General features: G+C 50.9%; 4 protein-coding genes across 4 annotated transcripts; 2 read left to right on the forward strand and 2 right to left on the reverse strand.

Annotated features, from left to right (window-relative positions):
* Positions 1-2,680: 2,680 nt before the first annotated feature.
* Positions 2,681-5,597, forward strand: FMAN_02820 (uncharacterized protein; the record flags this gene model as incomplete). The annotated part of the gene is made up of 3 exons (XM_041831560.1): positions 2,681-3,029; positions 3,077-5,400; positions 5,454-5,597. 3 exons carry the CDS (start codon positions 2,681-2,683, stop codon positions 5,595-5,597), a joined length of 2,817 nt encoding a protein of 938 aa, XP_041682111.1.
* Positions 5,598-7,640: 2,043 nt separating this feature from the next.
* On the forward strand, positions 7,641-11,249 carry FMAN_02821 (uncharacterized protein; the record flags this gene model as incomplete). Its single annotated transcript, XM_041831561.1, has 2 exons — positions 7,641-9,551; positions 9,615-11,249. The coding sequence occupies 2 exons, from the start codon at positions 7,641-7,643 to the stop codon at positions 11,247-11,249; spliced, it is 3,546 nt and encodes a 1,181-aa protein (XP_041682112.1).
* A 613-nt stretch (positions 11,250-11,862) lies between these two features.
* On the reverse strand, positions 11,863-13,310 carry FMAN_02822 (uncharacterized protein; the record flags this gene model as incomplete). Its single annotated transcript, XM_041831562.1, has 2 exons — positions 11,863-13,010; positions 13,064-13,310. 2 exons carry the CDS (start codon positions 13,308-13,310, stop codon positions 11,863-11,865), a joined length of 1,395 nt encoding a protein of 464 aa, XP_041682113.1.
* Positions 13,311-14,057: 747 nt separating this feature from the next.
* On the reverse strand, positions 14,058-20,423 carry FMAN_02823 (putative fatty-acyl-CoA synthase, beta subunit; the record flags this gene model as incomplete). Its single annotated transcript, XM_041831563.1, has 2 exons — positions 14,058-15,175; positions 15,227-20,423. The coding sequence occupies 2 exons, from the start codon at positions 20,421-20,423 to the stop codon at positions 14,058-14,060; spliced, it is 6,315 nt and encodes a 2,104-aa protein (XP_041682114.1).
* Between the last annotated feature and the right edge of the window lie 3,097 nt (positions 20,424-23,520).

Consider the following 23,520-nt stretch of genomic DNA (forward strand, 5'->3'; position numbering starts at 1 on the left):
ACTTCAAAGAGTCCCCCAAGGTCCCCCTCCCAGTGCACTAATAACCGTTAAGGAAGGCGCATAGTCAATTCATCACCTGGGGTTCAGTTCACGTAGCACATTGGCTCATCGACGTTCAAGCTCGAATCTCAGCGAGAAAAAGAACATCGGAACAAGGGGATAAAGTCAATTGTCTCGACCATGAAAATCCGGGGAACTGAGAGCAATAGGAAAGTCCCAAGCATTCTTCATCCACACCTCCCTCCCGTTCCCGTTCCCTGTCCTGCTCTGCCCTGCCCTGTCCTACCCTGCGCCCTGCTTCAATCCACTTTGTGGATGCAGATGCAGTGCAAGTCCATGATATGTTCATATGTACGCATACACACACATACACATACACATACAGCACACGCTGTAGTGTAGATACCCTGACGCCTCTAGCACCTTGCGGAACGGATCGTAGGCCCTGGGAACGAAGCCCGAAGATCCTTCATCATCCTTCGTCCGTCTTACGAGCAGAGCACTTGGCACTTTCATGTTCTACAATGCCGTTCTACTCTGCCGTCTCCCTTCCCCTTCCCCTTCCCCCCGCCGAGAGAATTTTCGACGTCAAGCCTCGGCTAACCTAAAGTTAGGCCCGGCTTTGTCAGGTCTGTGTAAGTGTGTCAGTGTCTGAGAGCCTCAGATGGGCGGCCACGCGCTGGACGCCACTAGATCCAACGACCCTGGGCTTTCCCCTACAGGGACAACCATTAGAACAATAGACAAGCATGACAAGCTCAGTCAATAACATCATTGTTTCCAGCGTAGGCAATGAACGGTTCTCTCAGACGTCAGCACATGGTTCAGGACCTTGGGCGTGCTACAGCTCTTTTCCTAGATGGGTAGCAATCATATGAGGAAGCTACCGACAGTGGCCTCTCGACCATACCCTGTCCAGTTGTTGTCTGGATAAATAAGATGGAGATCCTGGAGATGGCTGCCACCTTTTTGCATCATTTGCATCTCGACCCCAGGCGGACGAACTGTTGTTGTCAATTTCCCCAGGTTCACGGTTAATGTCGATTTGCTGTGGCGGGTTTAAGAAAGACCCAAGACCAAGACCAAGACTAAGACGAGACGAGACGAGACGTGACAAGCAGGACACGCACGGCTAGTTTCGAAGCCGGCTGGTGACAGGAAAAGAAAGGAAAAGAACACGTCTCGAACATGAGCATGATGACACCCCAGATTGACTGCGACTGTGACATGACAGTGTGTACAGACATGAATTAAAAGAATTATTTCTTTCTCGGAAGATCCAACCGACAAGGACAAGCAATTCGTTGGTAGGAGTGGCACCCAGGCACCCCATGGTACCAAAAAGATCCTCCACCTCTTACACCACTCCACATCTGTTCATCAACCCACCTTCGGCGGGACCTCGCTCCCAAGCTTGGAGTCTAACTAAGGCTAGATCCTCACTTCTCCGTACGGAGTAGTAAGCGAACCATTTGGCATGCGGCAGCTTCTTGGGGCATGCTGGTCTAGTAAAAAGTACTCCCCCGTTTCTGTCGACAGGCCCCGTCCATGCCCAGGTTTTCCTGGGTACCGCCCGACATTTCAGTCACGAGCGGTCATGCCTTGGGCTTGGGGTTCTCCAGAAAAACACAGCGCCCGTTTCTCTCGTCCCTTCTTTCGTTACCGTCTGTCTGATCAAAGATTGTCCTTGTCATCGTTGGTTAAGAGCATTCGAATCTATCCATAACTGTTGCTTCTCCTTCTCCTGATCTTTTGTGGTCCCAATTCTCCGTCTCAAAAGTTGGCTCTCGACTCCGGGGGTTTTTGAGTTTTATAGCACTCACGACTCACTCAACGTCAAACCTCGAGGATCCACTTGTCAGTCAGTCTTCTGATCTGACATGACTTGATTATACTTGGGCCTCTTTAAAACGAGCCATAAGGTGACCAATCTTGACATGAAGACTCCGTTCTTCTCTTGCCTCTCTAAAACAAGAATCACAAAATCAATTGCATCAAAGACCAAGATCTTGTCGAGCTGTGTTTAAGCACAGCCGCAAATCTCAACGCATCTGGCAATAAGCTATTTAGCCAGAGTTCACGACGGCAGCTAGACACCTCAAACGACCAGGGTACTGTAAGTGTATGCCTTCACTTTGTCTCATCTCCTGAACCGTCTCTTTCATCTCCCCAAATCCCTTCACTTTCCCTGTCGAGTGACAGCCCATTTCTTACACCCTGCCCTCCTCATATATACAGGAAGACGTATGTATGTACTCTCACAACCCTCTTACTCCCAAAACCCTGTGTCCATCACTACCTATAATGCAAAGGTGTCAGATGCCTTTGTCAATCACTCAGCGGTCCCCGCTCCCCGACAAATTTGCCCCCCTAATACCAATACGCGTTGATCTTGGTCTGTTTTGATGCCTCTGGAACCCGCCTGCAGCCGTCATCAGACTCGAACCCCTGTTTACCTACCTCTTACATCTAGCACTTCCCCATAAACTGATTTGAGTTCTGCCTGCAGGAGGGCAAGCTGACCAGGTTTATCAGTGAAGCTGTCCCCGTCTCTCCAAGAGAGGGGAATAGCTCACAACATTCTCCGATCCTATCCCAGCTACGGATACTCGAACCCACAATACCCTTACTGCCGCAAGACCCTCCGCAGCGTCTACGGTTGAGCGCGAGCACCGGCAACATGTTGTCTAATCCACTTCAACGTTTTTCACCTTACCAGAACATCACCTCCTCCAACATCTCACCGGATGGAAACGTCCAGCAAGGCACCATGTCAGGTACAGGACTGGAATCACTCGGGCAGAGCCATCAATATCCGATTCAACCACTCTCGCAAGCCGTCCCCCTCTCAAACGCTCATCTGGAGAGGTCGGGTCCCCAAGTAAAGAATCGACAACATCCTTATGGAATTCATCCGCGCAACGCCAGCACTTCAGGACCCATCAGGAGAAGAATCAGTCGAGCTTGCGATCAGTGCAATCAACTACGCACGAAATGCGACGGCCAACACCCCTGTGCACACTGCATTGGTAGGTACTGAGGTCAAACATTAACGGAGTGTTTCTGACTTCTGTAGAATTCGGCCTGGGGTGTGAGTACATCCGCGAAAGGAAGAAGAGAGGAAAGGCCTCGAGAAAGGAACTGGCCCAGCAAGCTGCTGCTCAGGCGGCGGCGGCTGCCAATGGCCAGGCTCTTGATGAATCCACATCTGAGAATGGCCAATCCGGAAACAAGGGGCTCGACTCGTCGAATATGGTACTGGAGCAGCAATCTAATGAACGACACCCGAGCACAAGCAGCAAATCGAGCAGAGATCCCGGCGACGATGTGATGCGACATACTCAAGGTCTGGAAGGCCTCGACCCCCTTGGCAACATAAGCGAGCAACCACACATGGGTCGTTCCTCTCTGGATGGCGAACACATTGAAAATAACGGCGGCCTGGATCTCAATGGCTTCGGAAGTATGGCACACGGCTATGAGACGCAGGGTCTTGAAGGTCCTGTGCTCAACGGTCAGTCATATGCGGCCAACGGACGAGGCAACATGCCTGGTTATGCAGAATTCCCATATTCGATGCAAGCCCAGAGTCCTCCCAACTTTGCCAATAACCCCACATTCAGGATGGGAAATAGCCCTCTTGGGTACTCGATGGGGAAGGGAACTTCACCTGGATGGGGCATCTCAATGGCTTCACCGCCAGGTCAATACCAGTCCCAGGTCCCAGCTCCGGCCTTCAATAACTCCAAGTTGCGATATCCTGTTCTCGAGCCATTGGTGCCATATCTCAACAACCTTATCCCTATCCCGCTGGCTTGCGATTTAATCGACTTATACTTTGCGTCCTCTTCATCGGCCCAGATGCACCCGATGTCACCCTATGTCTTGGGGTTCGTATTCCGAAAACGATATTTCCTTGACCAGACGAGGCCGAGACCGTGTCAACCAGCGCTCTTGGCAAGCATGCTTTGGGTTGCTGCACAGACCAGTGACGCTCCTTTCCTCGCCAGCACACCATCAGCCCGTGCTAAGACGTGTCAGAAGCTCTTAGAACTTACAGTGTATCTTCTTCGGCCTCTCATTCATACAGCACCAAGCGATGCGCCCAGCCCCGTCGCTGATGGTGTTGCTCTTGGTGGGTTGGGTGTGGCCATGCCCGGCTCAATTAGCCTTGATGCTACAAGTGGCGAATCAGGGCCATTTGGTGCCGCAGGTAGTCTTGACGACGTGATAACTTACATTCATTTGGCGGTCGTCGTCTCTGCTAGCGAATACAAAGGCGCAAGTATGAGATGGTGGACCGCTGCTTGGGGCCTTGCTCGTGAGCTGAAGCTGGGTCGCGAGCTTCCCCCTGGGCCTTCACCTGCGACCCAAGAGAACATGGACACTGACACCGCAGATGATGGAGAAGGCGGTATTAGTGGTAACGGATATGTAGGCGAGGAAGAACGTGAGGAGCGACGCCGAATATGGTGGCTCCTTTACATCGTCGACAGACATTTGGCATTGTGTTACAATCGCCCCCTATTTCTGCTTGATATAGAGTGCCAGGGTTTGTTGCAACCCATGGACGATGCCCGATGGCAGAGCGGCGATTTCAGCGGCCACTCGAATTCAACCACAGATCCCAATTTATTGGGAACGAGTCCAGAAGGTTATGGCACCGACATGACACAAGCCCATGGTCCTCAATACGAGTGCCGAGGCCACAGTATATTTGGATATTTCCTCCCTCTCATGACAATCCTGGGTGAAATTGTCGACTTACACCACGCAAAGAATCACCCTCGTTTCGGAACCGGCTTTCGTCAAGGCCACGAGTGGAATGCGCAGACCGCAGAAATTACTCGACATCTGGAAATATATGAGCAGAGCTTGCAGGCTTTCGAGCACAAGAACCTGCCCCGACCAGTGGAGGAAAGAATCGATGCTCAGAATGAGGGCAACGAGCGCTCAGGGGTTCCTGATGCCAACACACCATCAGTCCACTCAGTACACACAAACGGGTCGAATCGCCTCACCGAGAGCAATATACAGACTCGAATCGTTATTGCATATGGAACTCATGTTATGCACGTCTTGCATATTCTATTGGCTGGGAAATGGGATCCCATCAACTTGCTGGATGATGAGGACTTGTGGATCTCATCGCAGGGATTCATCACATCGACGAGCCATGCTGTTGCTGCGGCTGAAGCGATCAACCAGATTCTTGAATTCGATCCTGGACTCGAGTTCATGCCGTTCTTCTTCGGTATATATCTTCTTCAAGGGTCGTTCTTGTTGCTGCTCATTGCGGATAAGCTGCAGTCGGAGGCATCGCCAAGTGTTGCAAAAGCATGCGAGACAATCGTGCGGGCTCACGAAGCATGTGTTGTCACTCTAAGTACAGAATATCAGGTAAGTACCTCTCAAGAAATCGGGGTCTCAGCGCAAAGACTAACAATGGACAGCGAAAATTCAGCAAAGTTATGCGTAGCGCTCTTGCTCAGGTTCGAGGTCGTGTACCTGAAGATCTGGGAGAGCAGCAACAACGGCGAAGGGAGCTTTTGGCGGTTTATCGATGGACAAAGGACGGAACAGGATTGGCATTGTGAGCAGGGCTCTGGTCAAGATAACGGCAAGCAAGCCATAGGGATTTGGAAAAAGGGGGCAACGTATTCGCGGCGGCGTATTGGGACACTCTCTTTCGGGTGGATAACGGCCTTGATGGACTCGAGACATGACTTGAGTATGGGAGCGGCACGGTGCTTTTAGATACCATGAAGCGGACAGCGATGTGTTGTCGAAAAGCCAAGTCTTTTGGCATGTGGAAATTCGATTCCTATTAATCTTTTTGAGTTCTTGACGAATCGTGTCTTTCTCAGGATGGTTCGCGATCGATGACGGTAGGGTGACTGGTAAAGTAAGAGGTTAGCAATGAGATCAATGCTAGTTGTATGTGAGTGAGTGCTGGGTGATGTTCAAACAAAGGGCGCGAATATAGAGTGAAGGGGGATGCTGAACAAGTATGTTCAGTAAGACAACGACTTAACGAGCGAACATGCCAACCTCAGTAGATTGCCCTGGATGGATCATTTCGTCCTCTTGGTCGGCTCCCAAAGACTTTTTCTCCTTCTTGTTAATGTAGGTGCATCACCAACGACACTGCTGACGGCCAAAGCCAACAGTAACCCCTATTCACGTCCATCGACACAGGACAGTCCGGTGCTTTCGAAAATGCATCCCGACGTACCTAGATGCTGTGGCATTGTTTATATGTTGCTTTTTTCTTGATAGGTCAACGGTTCGGCGAGCTGTTTTGACGAATGCCATCGATACGGCCACTGCCTAGGACACGAACCATGATACGAGTTAGCTGTGATGAAGCGAAACGATCGATGCGACTCCAAAAAAACACTGACGATGAAGACACGATATAAGAGGCCCTCCGGGTTGGGTTTTGGAAGCTTGGACACTAGCGAATGCCGATAATGGGGCGAGTTGGCGAGTTGGGGGGGTAAACCACCAAGACGAATTAAGACATCGACAAAAGAAATAATAACGAATGACTCACCGGTGATTTCTCTTTTCGATAGTTCTGCAATAAGGGTAACAGCTTGAAATATATAAACAACTCTCAGAGTGCATTCTTGCTGCAGTTGTTTTCCTGGCATGTTACGCCTCGTGCACCCTCGCGAGTAACCACGTCATGTGTTTTCTTCACCCAGGCGATTGGCCGTTTATTTCCATGCATATCAACTTGATGTGGGGGATAGAGGCTCTGCAGTGCCAGGATATGGAACTCCACTCTCGACTTCAACGCATAGGGTCCGCCAGACACTCGATGATATAGCTTCATAGGCATGCATCACTTGTGAAATATTATATATTCGATATAGATACATAGTAGGGCATGCTCAGGATCGCTTATTTAGAGAATGTTGTCAAAAGACGTATGGATATGCTCACGTGGGCTGCCAAACAAAAATGCAGCGTATGGCTTCCATTGCATCGGATGGGATATAACCTGTTGCTCTGCCCGTGACGTTTTCCTTTCTTGATCACGTCTCCAGGCGCGTCTGATACCTCTAAACTGTCTGTATACGCGTGCCTCCACTGTAGTAGGCGGACTATACCTCGCAGTGACCAAGTGCATTAGCTCATAATGCCCCTATGCCACTGCAAGATTTCCATCTAGGCAACTCACTGGCTTGTCTCGACTGCATAGCCCGCTATTTCTACTGACACTGGCATTTCGAGGTCCGCTTCGCTGCGTTTGTTGCTCTGCCTTCTTGGTTGCTCCACCCACTTCGTTCTCCCCATCTCTTCCTTTCTCCTCTCTCATCTCCTCCCATCACAACATCACTCTCACAAACCCAAACTTCTTTCTTACCACAACACACTTCTACGGTTTGGATCATCTTCTTTTTATCTCTCTTCCAATCACGAGCATCTCATGCTTTGCGATTTCATCTCCTTGAACCACATCATTGCATCACTGCACTACCACATTTCCCACCCATGACTTGTGCAGCTATTCACTGCCGCAAGTCACATCTGCTCTTAATCACTACACAATACTCTGATCACAGAATCACTTTCACATCATAAACCACTTCTATTTAATTCCCCACGCGGTTTCGCGTCCCGAAGACACCATGTCTGAAGGACTTCCCTTGAAGCCTCTTCAACCTGCACGCCCGTTGTCTCAAGTGCAACTATCACCTGGGTCTGCAGAAGAAGCCATTGCATCTATCCGAGCTTTTGGTACTAGCTTCCCAAAGGCTGCTGGACCCCAAGCAGCTCAGACATCAACTACTCTCCATTTGCCTACTATATCAGTCGCTGAACAGTCTCAACAACCTCAGGCGGGAGCGCCCCCTGCTAAGAAGCCCAGAAGAAGACAGCCTAAGAAGGCTCAAGGGCAAGCTTCAACATTTCAGTTGTCTATTCCACAGGGACCCCAACAGGTTCAGCAACCTCAAACCGTAGCACCTCCTTCTCAGAAGGCCAGACAACCAAGAAAATCCCTGAAGCGATCTATCGACAGTGTCGAACCTTCAACTTCCCAAGAGGGTCCTGCTACCAAGAAACCCGCTCTGCAAGTATCTCAGCCTACTCAACCTGAGATCCAGGCACTTCCTTCTACAGTCGCTCTACAGGCATCTCAGCAGACTCAACAATCTCAGACTCAGGCACCCCCTTCTCAGAAGGCCAAGCAGCCGAGAAAGTCTCTGAAGCGATCTATTGACAGTGTCGAGCCTTCAGCTTCCCAAGAGGGTCCTGCTACCAAGAAGCCCGCTCTTCAGGTCTCCCAGCCTGCTCAATCCCAGATCCAAGCACCCCCTTCTACGGTTGCCCAACAGGCGCCTCAGCCTACCCAACCTGAGATCCAAGCATCTCAGTCTACCCAACCCGAAATCCAAGTACCTTCTACGGTTGCTCTTCAGGTCTCTCAGTCCGCCCAACCTGAGATCCAAGCATCTCCTTCTACAGCCACTCTACAGCCATCTCAGTCTCCTCAATCTGGGATCCAAGCACCTGCTTCTACGATCGATCTACCGCCCCATCAGCCGGCTCAGCAACTTCAGTTCCAGGCACCCCGTACTGACCCCATCCCTGGTGCATGGTGGGAAGTCCCTGGATTCTCTGAAGCATTCAAGCAATTCCACAGAGATAGATACGGAAAAGAAAGCACTCTTAAACCGTTTGTTGTCCAGGGAATTATTGACCTGGCTATCAACGAATGGAAAAGACTCCATGCTGCTGGTGGTGCTCGACAAGCTGCTGAAAACCAGGGTACTGCTGCTAACCCAGCCGCGCCTGAACAAGAGACGGATCCAGTATCTGAAAATCTTCAAGCTCTTGTGAGCCTGTCCGGCGGCCCATCTTCTGAGATGGGCGCGGATGATCAACAGGCAGACAGTGACCCTCCGATTGACCCCCAGCTTCAGGCGGAGTATGAAGCTAGCTCTATGGACCCTCGTGCTCACAAAATACGCTTCGGGGGTGTCACGCTTAGCGAAGCTGGCTTGGGTCCCGATCCTGCTCTTCCCAAGGACGATGTTGATGGTCGCTTCAAGACGATTGTGGCCGAGATTAAGCATCAGACTCAGGCTCAAAACATTCCCATCCCCCCGCTCTCTGCTCTCCCTAAGCTGCCTCCCAAGCCATTTGTTGGTGGTCTATACTTGATGCCACCCGGAGTTCAAGACGCTCGTCTAAAGGAAGTCCTGAAACAGAAGAACGTTGTTATTCTCAAAAGACAGAAGGATGTCTCTCTTGCACGCAACAACTTAGCTGCCAGGAGAACTCGTGATCGACGGGATGAGAAAGAGAAAAACCGCAGGGAAATGATGGCAAAGTTACAACTCCAAATGAACTGGTGGCGCCTCAAGGCTATCTCCCTTGGCGCCAACGCTGGAGCATGGAATGCCGTCCACCAGGACTACAAGAACAAAATGTTACAAGATATGAATGATAAAGTCTGCAAGGCCGAATCAAAGCAAACGAAGGAAATTAAGGACATCAGAAGCGCAGAACATTCAGCTCGAAACTCTGAAAGCAATGTGAGTTACATATAGTGCTTACGATTCCGATGTCCTAGGAACTTACTAACATGTTGTGTCTAGCGACTGTCGAATTTGGACAAACCGAAGAAGGAGAAAGGGGTTCAAGCAATCATGGCTGCCATCGAGGCCAAAGATCGTGAAATACAGGAAGCAGAGTCTCAGGGCCTGAACCCGCCTGAGATGGACCTCACAGAATTCATCAACATGGTCTGTCCTGACGATGTAATCCACGCCGATACCACTCCCGCTGCCGCTACCGCTGCTGCTGTCGGTGAGGCGACTGGTGAGGCGACTGGTGACACGGCCGAAGCCCCTACTCCGATCAACGACAACCAAAACGACAGTATCAATGCCGACACAAGTGGCCCCATCAACATCAATAGCGTTCCAGTTGAAACTCCAACCAATATCGGTGAAAGTGCCGATGCTGGAGGCGCAATCGACCATGTCAACACTACTGATGTCAACAATACTATGGATGTTGGCAATCATATCAACAACAACAGTTCTATGGCTCTCAGCAATACCATGGATGAAAAATCTCTGCCTAAGGATGGAAACGCTACGAACACTGACAACATGGTTAGTGCACTCGACATGAACAACAGCTCACTTCCTCCAGGCCAATGGGCCTATCAACCATACGCTCAGACCGACAATACTCCTACTATGTCTATGGACTTTCAAGGGGCTCCTCTTAACAACTACGACATGCAGGACAACGGCATGCAGAGCAACTGGTATCCTGTCGGGACAATGATGGATAACGAATTCCAGGGTGACGCCTTGAGCAACTTTAACCCTCAAAGCAATGACTTCCTCAGCCTGGGACCTCAGGATAATGGGTTTATGCAGAGCAATCCCCAGGACACTCTCTTTGCTGCCGATGATATGCAGAACATTAACATGACCACCAATGGTTTTCAAAGAATCACCGCTCTCGACGACTGCACCCAGGGCAGTACCTCTCTCGACTATCCCATGCAAGACAACACCCCTCTTGACACCAGCCTTTACAGCAATGCCTCTCTCGGCAACAGTACTCAGTGCAGCACCTCCCTCGACTACAGTCTCCAGGGCGATGCCGGTTTTGACACCAGCATCTTCAGCAATGCCTCTATCGACAGCGGTACTCAGAACAATGCCCCTTTTGATATCAACTTTCAGGACAACACCTCTGTCAACTACGTGCCCCAGGGCAATCTCCCTGTCAACAATGGTCTTTACGGCGCCGCCCCCTACAACAATTTCATCCAGGACAATGCCTCTAGCAGCACTAATCCTCAGGGCAATGGCAACGCCACGAACAAAGAGAAGCCCTATAGAGTCACCAAGGCCAGTAAGCCTACCCGGGCCAGCAAGAGCAGTGGCCGTAACGTCAAGAAGGCCGAGACCGCTCGAGGTGAGATCACCGGAGCCGATCTCCCTAAAGTTGCAAACCCCATCCCAAGCAACACCTTCAACCCAGCCGTTCTCGCACGCGCTAGACTTGACCACATCGATCACACAGACCGTTACGCCTTTGGAGGACGGCCTCCTAGTGCCAGCCAACATATCATTACTCCTCGGGCTAGCGATTTCGTGAACGACAAGTATCTGACCAGTGAGACCTCTTTCACAAGAGAGGGCAACCAAAGTCTCTTCAACACTGATTATGAGATGTACCCTTCCGATGATGAACGGAATCAACTTTGAAAACATGACAAATCGTTAAGAAGCCGCAGGGCTGAAGCGAGAAGCCGCACGATTAGGGATTGATGCAGTCTCGGAATGAAAGACACATCGAGGTCTCCCAGCTACGAGTGTCTGTCATTGGCGATGGTGTTTCGGCCATTATATGAGGGTTATGAACCATAACGGAGGAGGATGGTTATTCATTTTTGTGCGAGTATGGAGGATATATCAGTGAAGCCAAGGCTACACATGCGAATCGGATCTGTCGTGTTTTCTTCACATAAAGTGTGATGCCTCAGTTTGGTAGGCAGGAGTTATATTGATACACACAGTTAGTTAAAGCTAATACGCAAAAGTCAGTAGTGGCATGTACTGTCAGTGATGAAGTGACATAGAAAAGTGCAGAGTAACAATCCTGTGATGGCTTCGTAGCACGCCTCTTTTTATTAAGCCATGGCATATTAGGGCTGAATGAGTTTGAAATCAAGTGAAACATTGACGTTGGTGATCACGAGGGTAGACCGAGATCGTACTGCTCTGCTGCCGCACCAATAAATAGCATTGGTGTCAGTCTTCCTTATAAGATCTGAAACAACATAAGCAGTTTGTCTCGGCTCGTCTCTTTGTCCTCTGCCTATCTCACATGGACCGTTCTCCCTCTGACCCAGACCCTCTTGACATTCCTGTCATCTCCGTTAAACAGCCACTTTGCAATCTTCTCCTCCCAAGTTTCCCACCCGAAAACATTCACATTCCCGTCATCCTCCGCCAGACCATCCTCATCGACGCTTCCCAGACCTATCAACTGAGCATCCCACTCCATTCCCTCCTCGAACCCACCGATTCTATCAGCCAGTCCAACAACCTCTGCTCCGCCGCGGGTTGCAAGATACAGCACCTCTTCGACCGTCAACTTGCTCCGTTCCTTTTCCTCGTCCATTCCCATCGCCACGTGTCGACTCACGAGGGCTGCTTGACGTGCTGCTTCGAGAATGGAAGGGCTGTAGCCGCCGCTCATGTCTGTACCGAGGCCAACGGTAATCCCCTTGTCCCAGAGCCACCGCACGCGTGCAGAACCGCTTGTGAGTGAACTGTTGCTGCAGGGACAATGTGAAATTTTACTTCCCCGCTGTGCAATCAGCTTTGCCTCCGCTTCGGTCAAGTGAATCGCGTGCGCAAGAATCGTCCGGGTGGTAAGAAGACCGCAATCATCGTACAATTGCGTATACGACTCCGACTCCGGAAACAGCTTTGCGACAAGTTCGACTTCTCCTTCATTCTCGGAAACGTGTGTCTGGACAGGAAGATCCAGTTCCTTTTGGATCTTGGCCAGCCCCTTCATCGAATCGCTGGAGCAAGTTGGTGCAAATCGTGGTGTCAGCACCGGTGATACAAGCTTAAACTCTGGGTCGATCTTTTGAACATGTCGAATCGTCTGTCTCGTTTTCTCGAGACCCTCTTCGACACTCTCATCGCGATAGTAGCTTGGGCACATGTCAGGGTTGTCCATACACACGCGTCCAACAAGAGCTCGTTGTCCTATCTCCAAGCAGAGATCAGCGAGAAGGTTCGTTGCTGCCACGTCAATGGTAGCATAGTAAGCCGCTGTTGTCGTTCCATGGGACAATGTCCGTCGAACACATGAGCCATATACTCGCTTTGCCTTGCTCAAGTCCTTTAGACTTGACTCTAGAGGGAATGTGTATTTCTCCAACCAGTCTAGGAGAGTGGTCTTTCCAAATATTCCCACATTTGGGTATTGAGATGCATGCACATGTGAGTCTGGTGTTTCTGTCAGTGTGTGTTTCTTGGAAAGCATATGCTGTATCACTCACCAACAAAGCCAGGGAAGAAGAACTGTCCAGGCTTCGCAATATGAACATCTACATCGCTGAGCTCCCAGTTCAGAGTTTCACGTAGTCTCTTTCCAATCTGCTCAGTACTGCCACCCTCTGTATCGACCTTGACAATTCTGCCCTCTCCATCAACACATACAATCGTATCATGCTGATAGTCAAGCTCTTTGGGGCTTTTGCTGGATATGAACGTCCCCACAAAGACTTGCTTCTTTAATCCCGCCATTGTAGATTCCTCTATATCTTAATCTCTCAAGTGTTCGCTGTGTTGTTGAACAAAAGGAGGCAAGATGCCAAGTGGGGATGATGTAATAGCGAACAGGGCCGAAAGAAGAGAGAAACCCCGAGAACAAGAAGAACGAGTCTAAATCCCTTCCCCTTTGGGCATTATATACGAATTCGTGAACACGTAAACTTATCTATGTTTGCGATATTGTTAGCGACCAAAGCGGACTTGATTCCCCTGATAGGCCATCTCCACCACTTGTCCGTCTCCGGCCGTCGCCGGCAGCCGACCGCTACCGCTCGGAGCCAGTGGGATCCAATGGTAGGGTGGTACAATCGCCGAGCCGAGGCATACCAATCAATGCCAGGTATTTCGTTATCTCGTCAATTATTTCCTACACAAGCTTCACTTGTACGACAGCACCGGGAGCGAAACAACATCACAAGACGGCGTGCGCATCCTAAGCTTTCACAGGACAAGATATGTCACTCGATTTATGAACCAAAATGTCATCATCAAACATTCAAAATTCTCTAAACTTGCAGCAAAAAACAAACGCCCCTCTAGCTAAAGATAACAAGATACATCGTAATATACTCATGCCAGGATAACAATCCGGCCGGGAATCTGTAAACTCTCTTCGTGATCATCCATCCATCTCTAATCTTCCGTTACATCATGTCTCTGCATGGTCCCTTTTCCTCTTTTTTTATTATATTCCCCTTTCTCTTTTGTTTTCTAACTCGCTTAAGCAGCACGGCCGGAGCCTTCATACTCGCCACTGGAGCTGTCGCTACCCTCAACACCGTTGGTAGCGGTCTCATCCTGGTTGTACTTCTCCCAGTTGGCCAACACTGCACCAATCTTGGGCGAGTTGGTCAGCTTGTACACATCCTCGAAGTACTCCTTGGTCAGCGCGAACGGCTTGGCCGTCACGTTGGGAATATACTTTCCAACCAACTTGGAGGGGTCGATGGATGTCTTGTTGATCTTCTTGAGCAAGAAAGATCGGAAAGGCTTGACACCAGATCGAAGGAATGTCGAGTGGAAGGGCACATCAATACCACGTAGAGGAATGGTAGCGAAGCCACGCTCCAGCTCAAGAGGTGTGGGCTTGGCAAGAGTCTTCTCGGCACAGCCGCGGATGATCTCGCGGAGGTGTCCCTTGACCTCCTCGATGTTGTCCTTGACCTCTTCAATATCAATCTTCTGGATCTTGATGAAGTTGGTCACACCAGCAAGAGTGTCAAGCGCACGGAGATCACCAGCGCAAACATACTGCATATTGGCAATGTTGTAGTTGACAATCTCAAGGAGCCAGCCAGTCTCCTCAGCAATGTTGTCAACGACGAACTGGAGGGCGGCCTCGTTGAAGGTCTTGCTGATGCGGCTGGGGTTAACAGCGCACATGGAGTAGTTAGATCGGCCAGCAGCATCACGCTCGACGGCAACCTGCATGGTGAGACCACGGTAGAACACAACGGACACCAAACTCTCAATCGGCATGACCTCGGCAAGGGCAGCAAGGGCCGAGTATTCACCGAGAGAGTGACCAGCGAAGGTGCTGTTGTTAGGCACAAGTCCCTTGGCCTTCATGTCCTCAAAGCTGGCCTTCTCCATCAAGGTGAGGGCAGGCTGAGTGAACTGGGTGGCCGAGAGAAGACCAGTAGGGGAGCGGTAGGTGTATGAGGTAGTAGTCTCATCAATCTCCTTGAAAATCTTCTCGGACTTGATGCTACCATCCGCAGCCACGGTCTCGAATGTCATCGCAATGTAGTTCTGGCGGATAGCCTTGCCCCGGGGACCACCGAAGTGAATGGTGAGCTCCTTAGGGTTGTTCTTGACAATGTTGGTGATGGAGAAACCTAGGACATGTTAGCAGATGCACACTGATAATACTGATTCATGTAACTTACCATAGGCGTCGAGGAGGTACTTGTCGGCACGATCCCAGACCTCCTTGGCAACGGGACTGCTGGCATACAACTCCATACCCATACCCTGTTCCTGAGAACCCTGTCCAGTGAAGACATAGGCAGTCACAGGCTGTTCAACCTCGGCCTCACCCTCAAGGACCTTGTCCTCAGTCTCCTTGTTGCGGACCTCAACCTTAATGATCTTGCGACCAGAGACCATGCCAGTGTGTTGAAGCTTAACCTCAAGCTCATCGTTGGGCAGAACCATGCCAACAAGCGAGGCGTGGAAGCTTCGGACACGGCCAATGTTGTTCTCGGCGGCCCAGGTCTCGATCAGGCTTCGCACGGATGCACTAGAGTACATGCCATGGGTGATGGTGCCAGGGAGGTTGGCATAGCTGGAGAAGACACGAGAGACGTGAATGGGGTTGTAGTCACCGGACACACGAGCGTAATTCTCGTTGGAAGCAGGGGCTCGGAGGGCGAGAGGAGACTTGCCGCTGAGAGGGATGGAGTTCTCGAAGTTGATGGGTTGGTCGATAGGCTGGCCGTTGCGCTCAAGGTAATCAACAACGGGGTTACCATGAGACTCCCCTGTCTCATAGTCGACGCTGCCGACCTGGATGATCTCCTTGGTGGGGAGCTCAAGCAGAACCTGGCCGCGGGTCTCGATGCTGCTAAAGACAGCCTTGTTCTTGTAGCGAACCAAGCTTTGGAGACGGAAAGTCAGGGTCTGGCCAAGCAAGTCGATGTTCTGAGGAAGCTCGTCGACGGAGAACCACTGCTTGGATCGAAGGATAGCAACATCCTGGGTAGTGGCCAGGTGAAGCTGGATAGGAGTCTCAACCTTTCGTTGGAAGGTGTTCTCGTAGTCGGTGTAAGTACCACGGTACAAGAACTGGGAAGTGACCTCCATGACAGGCTTTCCATCACGGACGAGAGTACCACAGACCTCAACCATCTTGCCAGCCTCCTGGTTGATGACAGCGTTGATCTGGGCAGTGGTGGAGACCTCATCTCCCTTCTTGAGAGGCTCGGCGCCGGGGATCATGCGGAACTGGTTGGAGAGATGGACAAGCTTCAGGAGGTCACCATCAATGGTGCGAGGGAAGATAGGCTTGGTAATGGCCTTCCAGCCAATAACAATGGCAAAGTCCATGGGAGCATAGACAGTCTTACCAGGTCGGTCAACAAAAGCCTCTCCGTGGTTGCCAACAGCGTGCACGAAATCGTTGATAGCCTCGCCAGTGATGGTAGTCTTGCCGCCATCGAACTTAGCAGTAACATCAGCGTCGAGGTCGAGAGGCTCCTCTCCGAACCACGCCTTCCAGTAAAACTCCTTGATACGGTCGTTGCGGCCCTCCATGACCTCACGGATAGGAGAGTATCCAGCCTCGGGGTGGTAGGTGAACTCCAGAGGCAGAGCAGCGGGCTTACCGAGAGCAGTGGTCTCCTTGATCATGTTGACCTGGATCTTGTTCTCACCGACGAGCTTAACCTCGATGACGTCGATGTACTGGTTGTGACGGGGCTGCTCACGAACAACAATGGTAGTCTTGGAAGGATCATTGGGATAAGAGATCTCAACAAACAGACCACGAGAAGGAGCAAAGATGCGTCGGATAGGGTTGGTCTGGAACTTCTGGCCTTGAGCAACAACATCGGCCATGAGCAGAGCATGGCGCCAGTTGCGGTTGGGTCCAGCAAGCAAAGATAGCCATGAGTCGAGCTCAGGGAGAGTGGCAGCGGCAGACGATGACAAGCGATAGGTGTTCTTGTAGGTATCGTAGCTGACCGTCAAGCCCTCGACATCAAGGGGCATCTCGGGGTCAACGAGCTTACCACCAAAGTACTCGATGTAAGGGATGGTAGCCTTGTTGTTGCTGTAAAGATCCCGGGTAAGGTACTCAACATGAGACTCGTGGATGCCATCGAGGATAGACTTGATGGGTTGATCAATCTCAGTGGAGAACTTGGCAGCGGCAGGTCCCTGAAGGATGCAGGTTCGGCCAACGTCCTGGCCAACGACGGCATCGAGATCCTCAGATTGCCACAGGGAGTCCTTCTTGAAGTAGAACTCGAAGTTGTCGTCAAAGACAGGGATGAAAGTGACAGGCTTCTGAGTGGGTCGCATGCACATGATAAGGAAGTGCTGAACATCCTGGGCGTTGATGATCTGGGTCTCGGCGTCAGGGTAGGCAGCGAGGATACGGTCAATCACCTCGAAAGGCTCATTGAGCTCCGAGTAACTCTGGAGAAGAGAGGCTTTGCCAGGGGTGGTGGTCAAACGCTCCTCAAGACGGTGAATATAGTCACCGACGAGAACAGTGTAGGAGCGGTCAATCCAGCGAGACTGGTGCTTGACGTAGAGGAGCTCGACAAGACGACGGAGAACATCAGCATAGGTCATGTCGTCAAGGTCACAGGCCTTGCCCTCCTTGTTGCGGCCGAACCAAACCTTCTGGCAGTCGTCGTTCAACTTCTTGATGATGTAGTCCTTGTTCTTGTTGAGCTCAGCAACTCGCTTCTCCTTGGGGAGACTGAAGATCTTCTGATCCATCTCGGCCCAGAAGCGAACTCCACGAGTGGCAAGCTTGTGGATAGGCTCACCCATCTCAGATCGAACGGTGAGAACACCACCAGCTGGTCCCTTGTAGGTCTGTTCCCACTCGCTGTCCTCAAGACCAGGTGCGGCGACAATAGCCTCCTTGGCCGCCTTGCTGGTGTGAGCCTCCTTGGCAACCATCATGCGGCTACCGAACAAGCAACCATCGAAGGGCATGGGAGGGTAACCGTATTTCTTGGCCCAGTCACCAGTAATGTAGGGGTAGGTGTCATCCGCACCACCGAAACCACTACCAGCAACAAGAATAATGTTCTCCTGTCGTCGGATACGGCCGTACATCTGGAGGATAGGCTGGTGGAAATCCTCGAAAGAGTGATGACCACCACCACGACCACCAGTCCACTGAAGCATGACAGGGAAATGGGGGTTGGCCTTGGCGATATTGATAACAGCCTGGATGGCATCGACGGAACCGGGCTTGAAGCTGATGTGCTTGAGGCCAAGGGTCTCGATGTACTCCTGGGCGACCTCGATAGAGGGAACACCAGCACCAATAGTAAGGCCCTCAATAGGGACACCCTCAGATCGAAGCTTGCCGATCAAGGGAATCTGCCAGGCCATAGCACGGGGATTGACATAGATCAGGTTGACGGAAATACCACGACCAGCGGGGATGGCCTTCTCGATCTTGGTGATAGCATCGGTCATCATGGGGCCAATGAAGTAACCACCGCCAGCAAGTTCGATGTGGTATCCAGCATTCATGGTAGCGGCAACGAAATCCCAGGGGACGGTAGCGGGAGTCATGCCGGCAACAACGATGGGAGGGAGGCCAAGGAGACGACTCATCTTGGTATCAAGGTAAGTTCGGCCACTCTTGTTGGTGACAAGCTTGGGCCCAAACTCCTTCACCCAGTCAATGGCATATTTGACGGCATTCTCCTCATCTCTATCGAAGAGCTCGGCCTTGTAGCCGAGGTCGTTCATGCCACCATCGACAGTACCAGCCAAGATGACACGAACGCCAGTTCCCTCCTTGTTTCGGCTGGTCAGAACACCGAGGCCGGAAACACCACCAGGGCCAAAATCAAGAATGTGGGTGGCATCAGGGAAGACAGTAGCCTTCTCCCAGTTCACGGGATCACGAGTGATCAAACGGACAAGAGCGGGAACAATGTTGCCCTTGACCTCTTCTCGGAGATCTTTACCAGTGTTGGTATCAAACACGGCAATTCCGAGATCACTGGAGTCAATTGAGATATCCTTGAGATCCTCATCAATCATGGCGGTAGCCTCGGCGAGGTACTTGCTGTGAAAAGGTGCGGTGATGGGCAGGAATCGGTTGGCGAAGCGAACCTTTCGCTCTGTGTAGGGAATGCGGTTCTGGTCCAGGCCAACAGGGGCCTTGACCTTGCGCAGCTGAGCGTTAAGACCGTAGAGGGAGGTTGGGGGGCCTGTCACGACCAGGTTCCGTGGGCTGTTAATGAGAGAGATGCTGATGTGACGGTCCTCGGGGAGGTAGTGGTTAGTAGCATCGATATGCTTCTGAACCTCAGCCTGGGGAAGATCTCGAATGCTAAGCATAGGAGTGGGTGCACCCTCGCCGTGCTCTTGTGACTCGCGAAGCATGGTAGGGGTCATGGAGGTGATGGGGAATGCCTGCTGGCTTCGTGTTCCGATCCAGAAAAGCATGGTAAGAACAGAGCTGGTGATGTCTCTCCACGAGTCCCAAGAGTCGGCAGCAGCAGTTGCAGCGGCCATGACAATACCTTGGGAGTGGCCAGTGGAACCAGTGATTCTCTCGCGAAGCATACCAGGATGCACACCAAGAACCTTACATGTTACCTCATAATGGGCAAGCTGGACAAGGCCAATAAGAGGGAAGCTGACGGGTGCCGAAATGAGATAATCGACATCGGGAGTAGAGTCCTGGTGATGAAGCCAGTTCATGATATCAAGACCCTTGGGGAACATCTTCTCGGCCTTGGGGTTCTTGGAGAGAGTCTGGAGCAGCTCAGCTGAGCGGGTGATGAGATCACCGACAAAGCTTGAGTACGTCTTGAAGATCTCTCTCAGTTCCTCGAAATACTCCTCAATGTTACCCTGACCGCCGAAAATTGTGTAGATTTCGGCGTCACCATCCTCAGCTGCTCGGAAAAGGGCTGAAGCGTGGGGCTTGATCGGTCGGTTGCACACAGCACGAGCGGTGTAGTAGCTGCGGATGAAGTCGAGCTTCTTGGACTCGATGCCAGGCAAACTGGCAGCAATGGCGTGAGCTTCATTGCCACGGAGGAAATGGCGCTCGAACTCGTTGAGAACGAGCTTCAGGACCTCCTCGTAGGAGCCTTGCTCATCATCTTCACCCTCATCAACCTCGTGAGCAATGAGGCCAAGGTATCTGGCGACCAGGTCGGGAACGGATGATGGCTCGTCATCCTGGGCAAGCTCGTCGGTGGCTTCGGGAAGAGTAGCGACAAACTTGTCTTTCAACTGAGAGGCGTGGAAATGGAGGTTGGTGGGAATGAGAAAAGAGGTCTCGAGAGAGCCGTGGGAGAGAGTCAATGGCCGAAGAGAAGCGCTAGATCTGGGGGTGGAAATGCCCGTTTGAGGGCCTTGACCGGCGCCGTACATGATGAGTGAAGGGTATCGAAGAAATCTGCAGTGGCGGGCAAAAGCGAATGGTTAGTTTGCAATTGGCGGTTGAGACCCTTCTCGGGGGGTTCAATGGTCACAAACCTATCAATTCAAGTCGTAACACACCAGAAATAAGATCTGATGCTTTCCCCAAGGACGCTGGTGAGAAGAAACCGGCGGTCCTGATTTGCTTGAAGGCTGGCTGGTCCCCTGAAAGGTGGGAGGGGTTAGAAATTAGTAGAGAATAGCTTTAGAGTCGGTGGAGCGCAGCGCGGCACAAGACAAGACAACACCAGCCAGGCGCAAAGGGGATGTAGGGAGGGAGGAAGAAGGAAATGAGGATGATGATGAAAGAGGAAGATGAAGATGGACAATCTCAAGAAGGAAGAGTCGGAAGAAGAGGTCTAAGAGGGATTCAGAAATGGTCCCGGCCACGGTATAAGTCAAGACGAGAAAAATCGAGCTTGTACCGGTAGCCGACTAGGGATTGGATTGGATTGAGTTGTCGAGGGTGTGGTTGAAGCACCTAGAGTCTTGGAGGGGCCGCCTCAATGAACTGGAGTAACAGGCCAAAATTTCAGTTCTGTTGGGGATATGGAGGGGTACGTATCCTGGCATTGTTTTTTCTACGAGGTGCACTGTAGGAAGGCAACTTCTTGCTCCCCCCCCACAATCCGGGCTATCTTAGTGAAGAAGCGCATCCACCTCCCGCCGTTGTGAGACTGCGAGAGCCATTGGCATGCACCACATTGGCGTTTCGCTTGATCCGCTGGGACCCCACGACATCAGACACGCCCCTTGCTGCATGACGCTCCTTGCCAAAGAGAGACAAGGGGACCATCATTTGCAGGGTTTGGGTTGGGAAGAAGGTCAACGAAGGTGAAGGGTCCTGGCCAAGGTACCAGTACTTGTATACCGCATTTCCACTGGCAACAACCTAACCCATTGCTTCTGCCTCTGGAGAGAGGGCCGGGTGACTTCGGGCAAAATTACTCCCAGCCACTGTTCTCCAAGGATTCGATCTGGAGGGCTGGACCAGCATTCTGGAGCCATACTGGAGCATTTGTTTATTCTTGGTGCGCCTGTGAGGCTGCTGTTGAGTTATGGTTGCAGCAAGCGGGTGGGCGGAAGGCTGATGCTGAATTTTGATGGGAAGTCAATTCGTCCGCTTCGGAACAACAGGATCCTCCCTGCAGGCCAGTAGTCTGATCCTATTGATCTGGATCTGATCCCTAACTTTGATCGCACTATCATTGCCACGGACGGCGTGGCCAAGCTTGTTGGATGGGTTGCACTCAACTTATCAACTCAATTCCTTATGTGAGTGAGTTCCTATCTATCTCCGACAGCTACATGCAACTGTACCAAGCCATCGAATGATTAAGTTGTCATCATTTTCCCTCAGCAATCTTGAAAGTCGGATTAAATGCAAAATATTTCGTCATACCTCAATCAATTCTCCTCAACTATTTTTGCTACCAATAATTTCGGCTTTTCGGGTATGCTAAGGATATTCACAGTCGCCGCCTACCCGGACTATCTTGAACTTCATTTGTCTCAATGTAGTACGAACAGAAATTTCGTCTTCGGGGTGGCCATTGACAATTGATGGATTTCTTTCTAATGAATACCTAGCAGTAGAGAGTGGCCAAAGCTGATCTCACACTACTAAAACTAACAATCTGCAAATAATCATCCGGGTGTTCAGCCTGGGGAACCATCATGAATCAGTGGTTATTTTTTATGTATGTCCATCGCCCAGCCTTTCCCAGCCCAGGTCAAGTGTTGTACTGTACATCTACTCAGCTCGGGAGTTTCGTGGGCCTCCCGTGTGGCTCCACTCCACTTTGAAAGACAAGCATCAACGTCCACTTCCAATCTCAGCAAACAGCTTTCAGATGGGGTTTGATTCAACATGAGCTGTTATAGGCCTCCAGTGACTCTGAACAGACATAGTTTGAATGGCATGGGTAGCAATTCCTGATCCTTGATCCTGAAATGATCCCAAACCTAACAGTGCACACCATCATGAGAACTCATGACTCCATCCTATGTTCGCCGACTCATGAGAGAAAATTTGTGCCTCCCTCCACCGCCTGGTCAACGCCTCACTCACATCCCCAACTTCCCCTACCAACAATGATTCGGCCCCCCACATTCTCCGTCAAACATCGACTTCCGGCTCATGGTGGGGTCAGGCTATATTGATCACTATCCAAGTCTCTTACGCGTAAAGTATCAAAGGGAGGAAAGAAAACTCAACACCTTGGTCCTAAATGACAAAAAGACTTAGGTCATCTAGCATAACATTAGGATACCTTTTGCTGAGTTTATTCTGATACCCTATATCAAGGCCCAATGTTTTCTTACTCCCCAAGGAGTACACACAGTACTAAAGTACCTTTTGCGATGTGTGACTTCGAGTCGGCTCGCTTCGGTGAGTTACTGGTGGCTTGTAAATGGAAATGGGACGTGTGCCATTGAGGACCGAAAGGATTGCTATTTGACCTTCCTTGACTGCTTGACCCTTATCCCTGGGCGGCATGGCGTCTGTAGATCTCGTTTCGGTTTCCATGCACCAACGGTTGTGGCTATCCGCAGTGGTTTCTGAGAGGTGCAGATAAGAGCCGCAAACATCACAGTGACTTAGACAATGAACGTTTCAGCAAGTCAACCTAACTCTATTATCCAACGATGGCTTATTAGATACAGTAAGCATGGAATGGCAGCTCAACGTCTCGACAAATTGTTGCATACAAGAGGAGTTCGGATTTGCGGAAACCGACGGACAAACGAGTAGACTCGACGTTGAAATGTATCGGTACCTAACCGAGTACATTGAGCCGGACACCTAGGATCAGAAAGACGCGAGATTACATTGACAAATGGAACCACCGAGAGTTATTGCCTGGCATCTTCGAAATTTCAACGAGTTCATCACCACCATCGGAATCAATATTACATCTCCAAGACTTTGAATCATATGGCACTCCATAACTCTAGTAACAGCCTTCCTAAGGTTCATTGGGGAAAACCTGACCTAGTAACCTATCCAGCTTGAATGAAATACATCTTACCTGGACCACTCAACCTT

The sequence above is a fragment of the Fusarium mangiferae genome, assembly GCF_900044065.1.
Source record: "Fusarium mangiferae strain MRC7560 genome assembly, contig: FMAN_scaffold006, whole genome shotgun sequence".
NCBI classification, from domain to species: domain Eukaryota; kingdom Fungi; phylum Ascomycota; class Sordariomycetes; order Hypocreales; family Nectriaceae; genus Fusarium; species Fusarium mangiferae.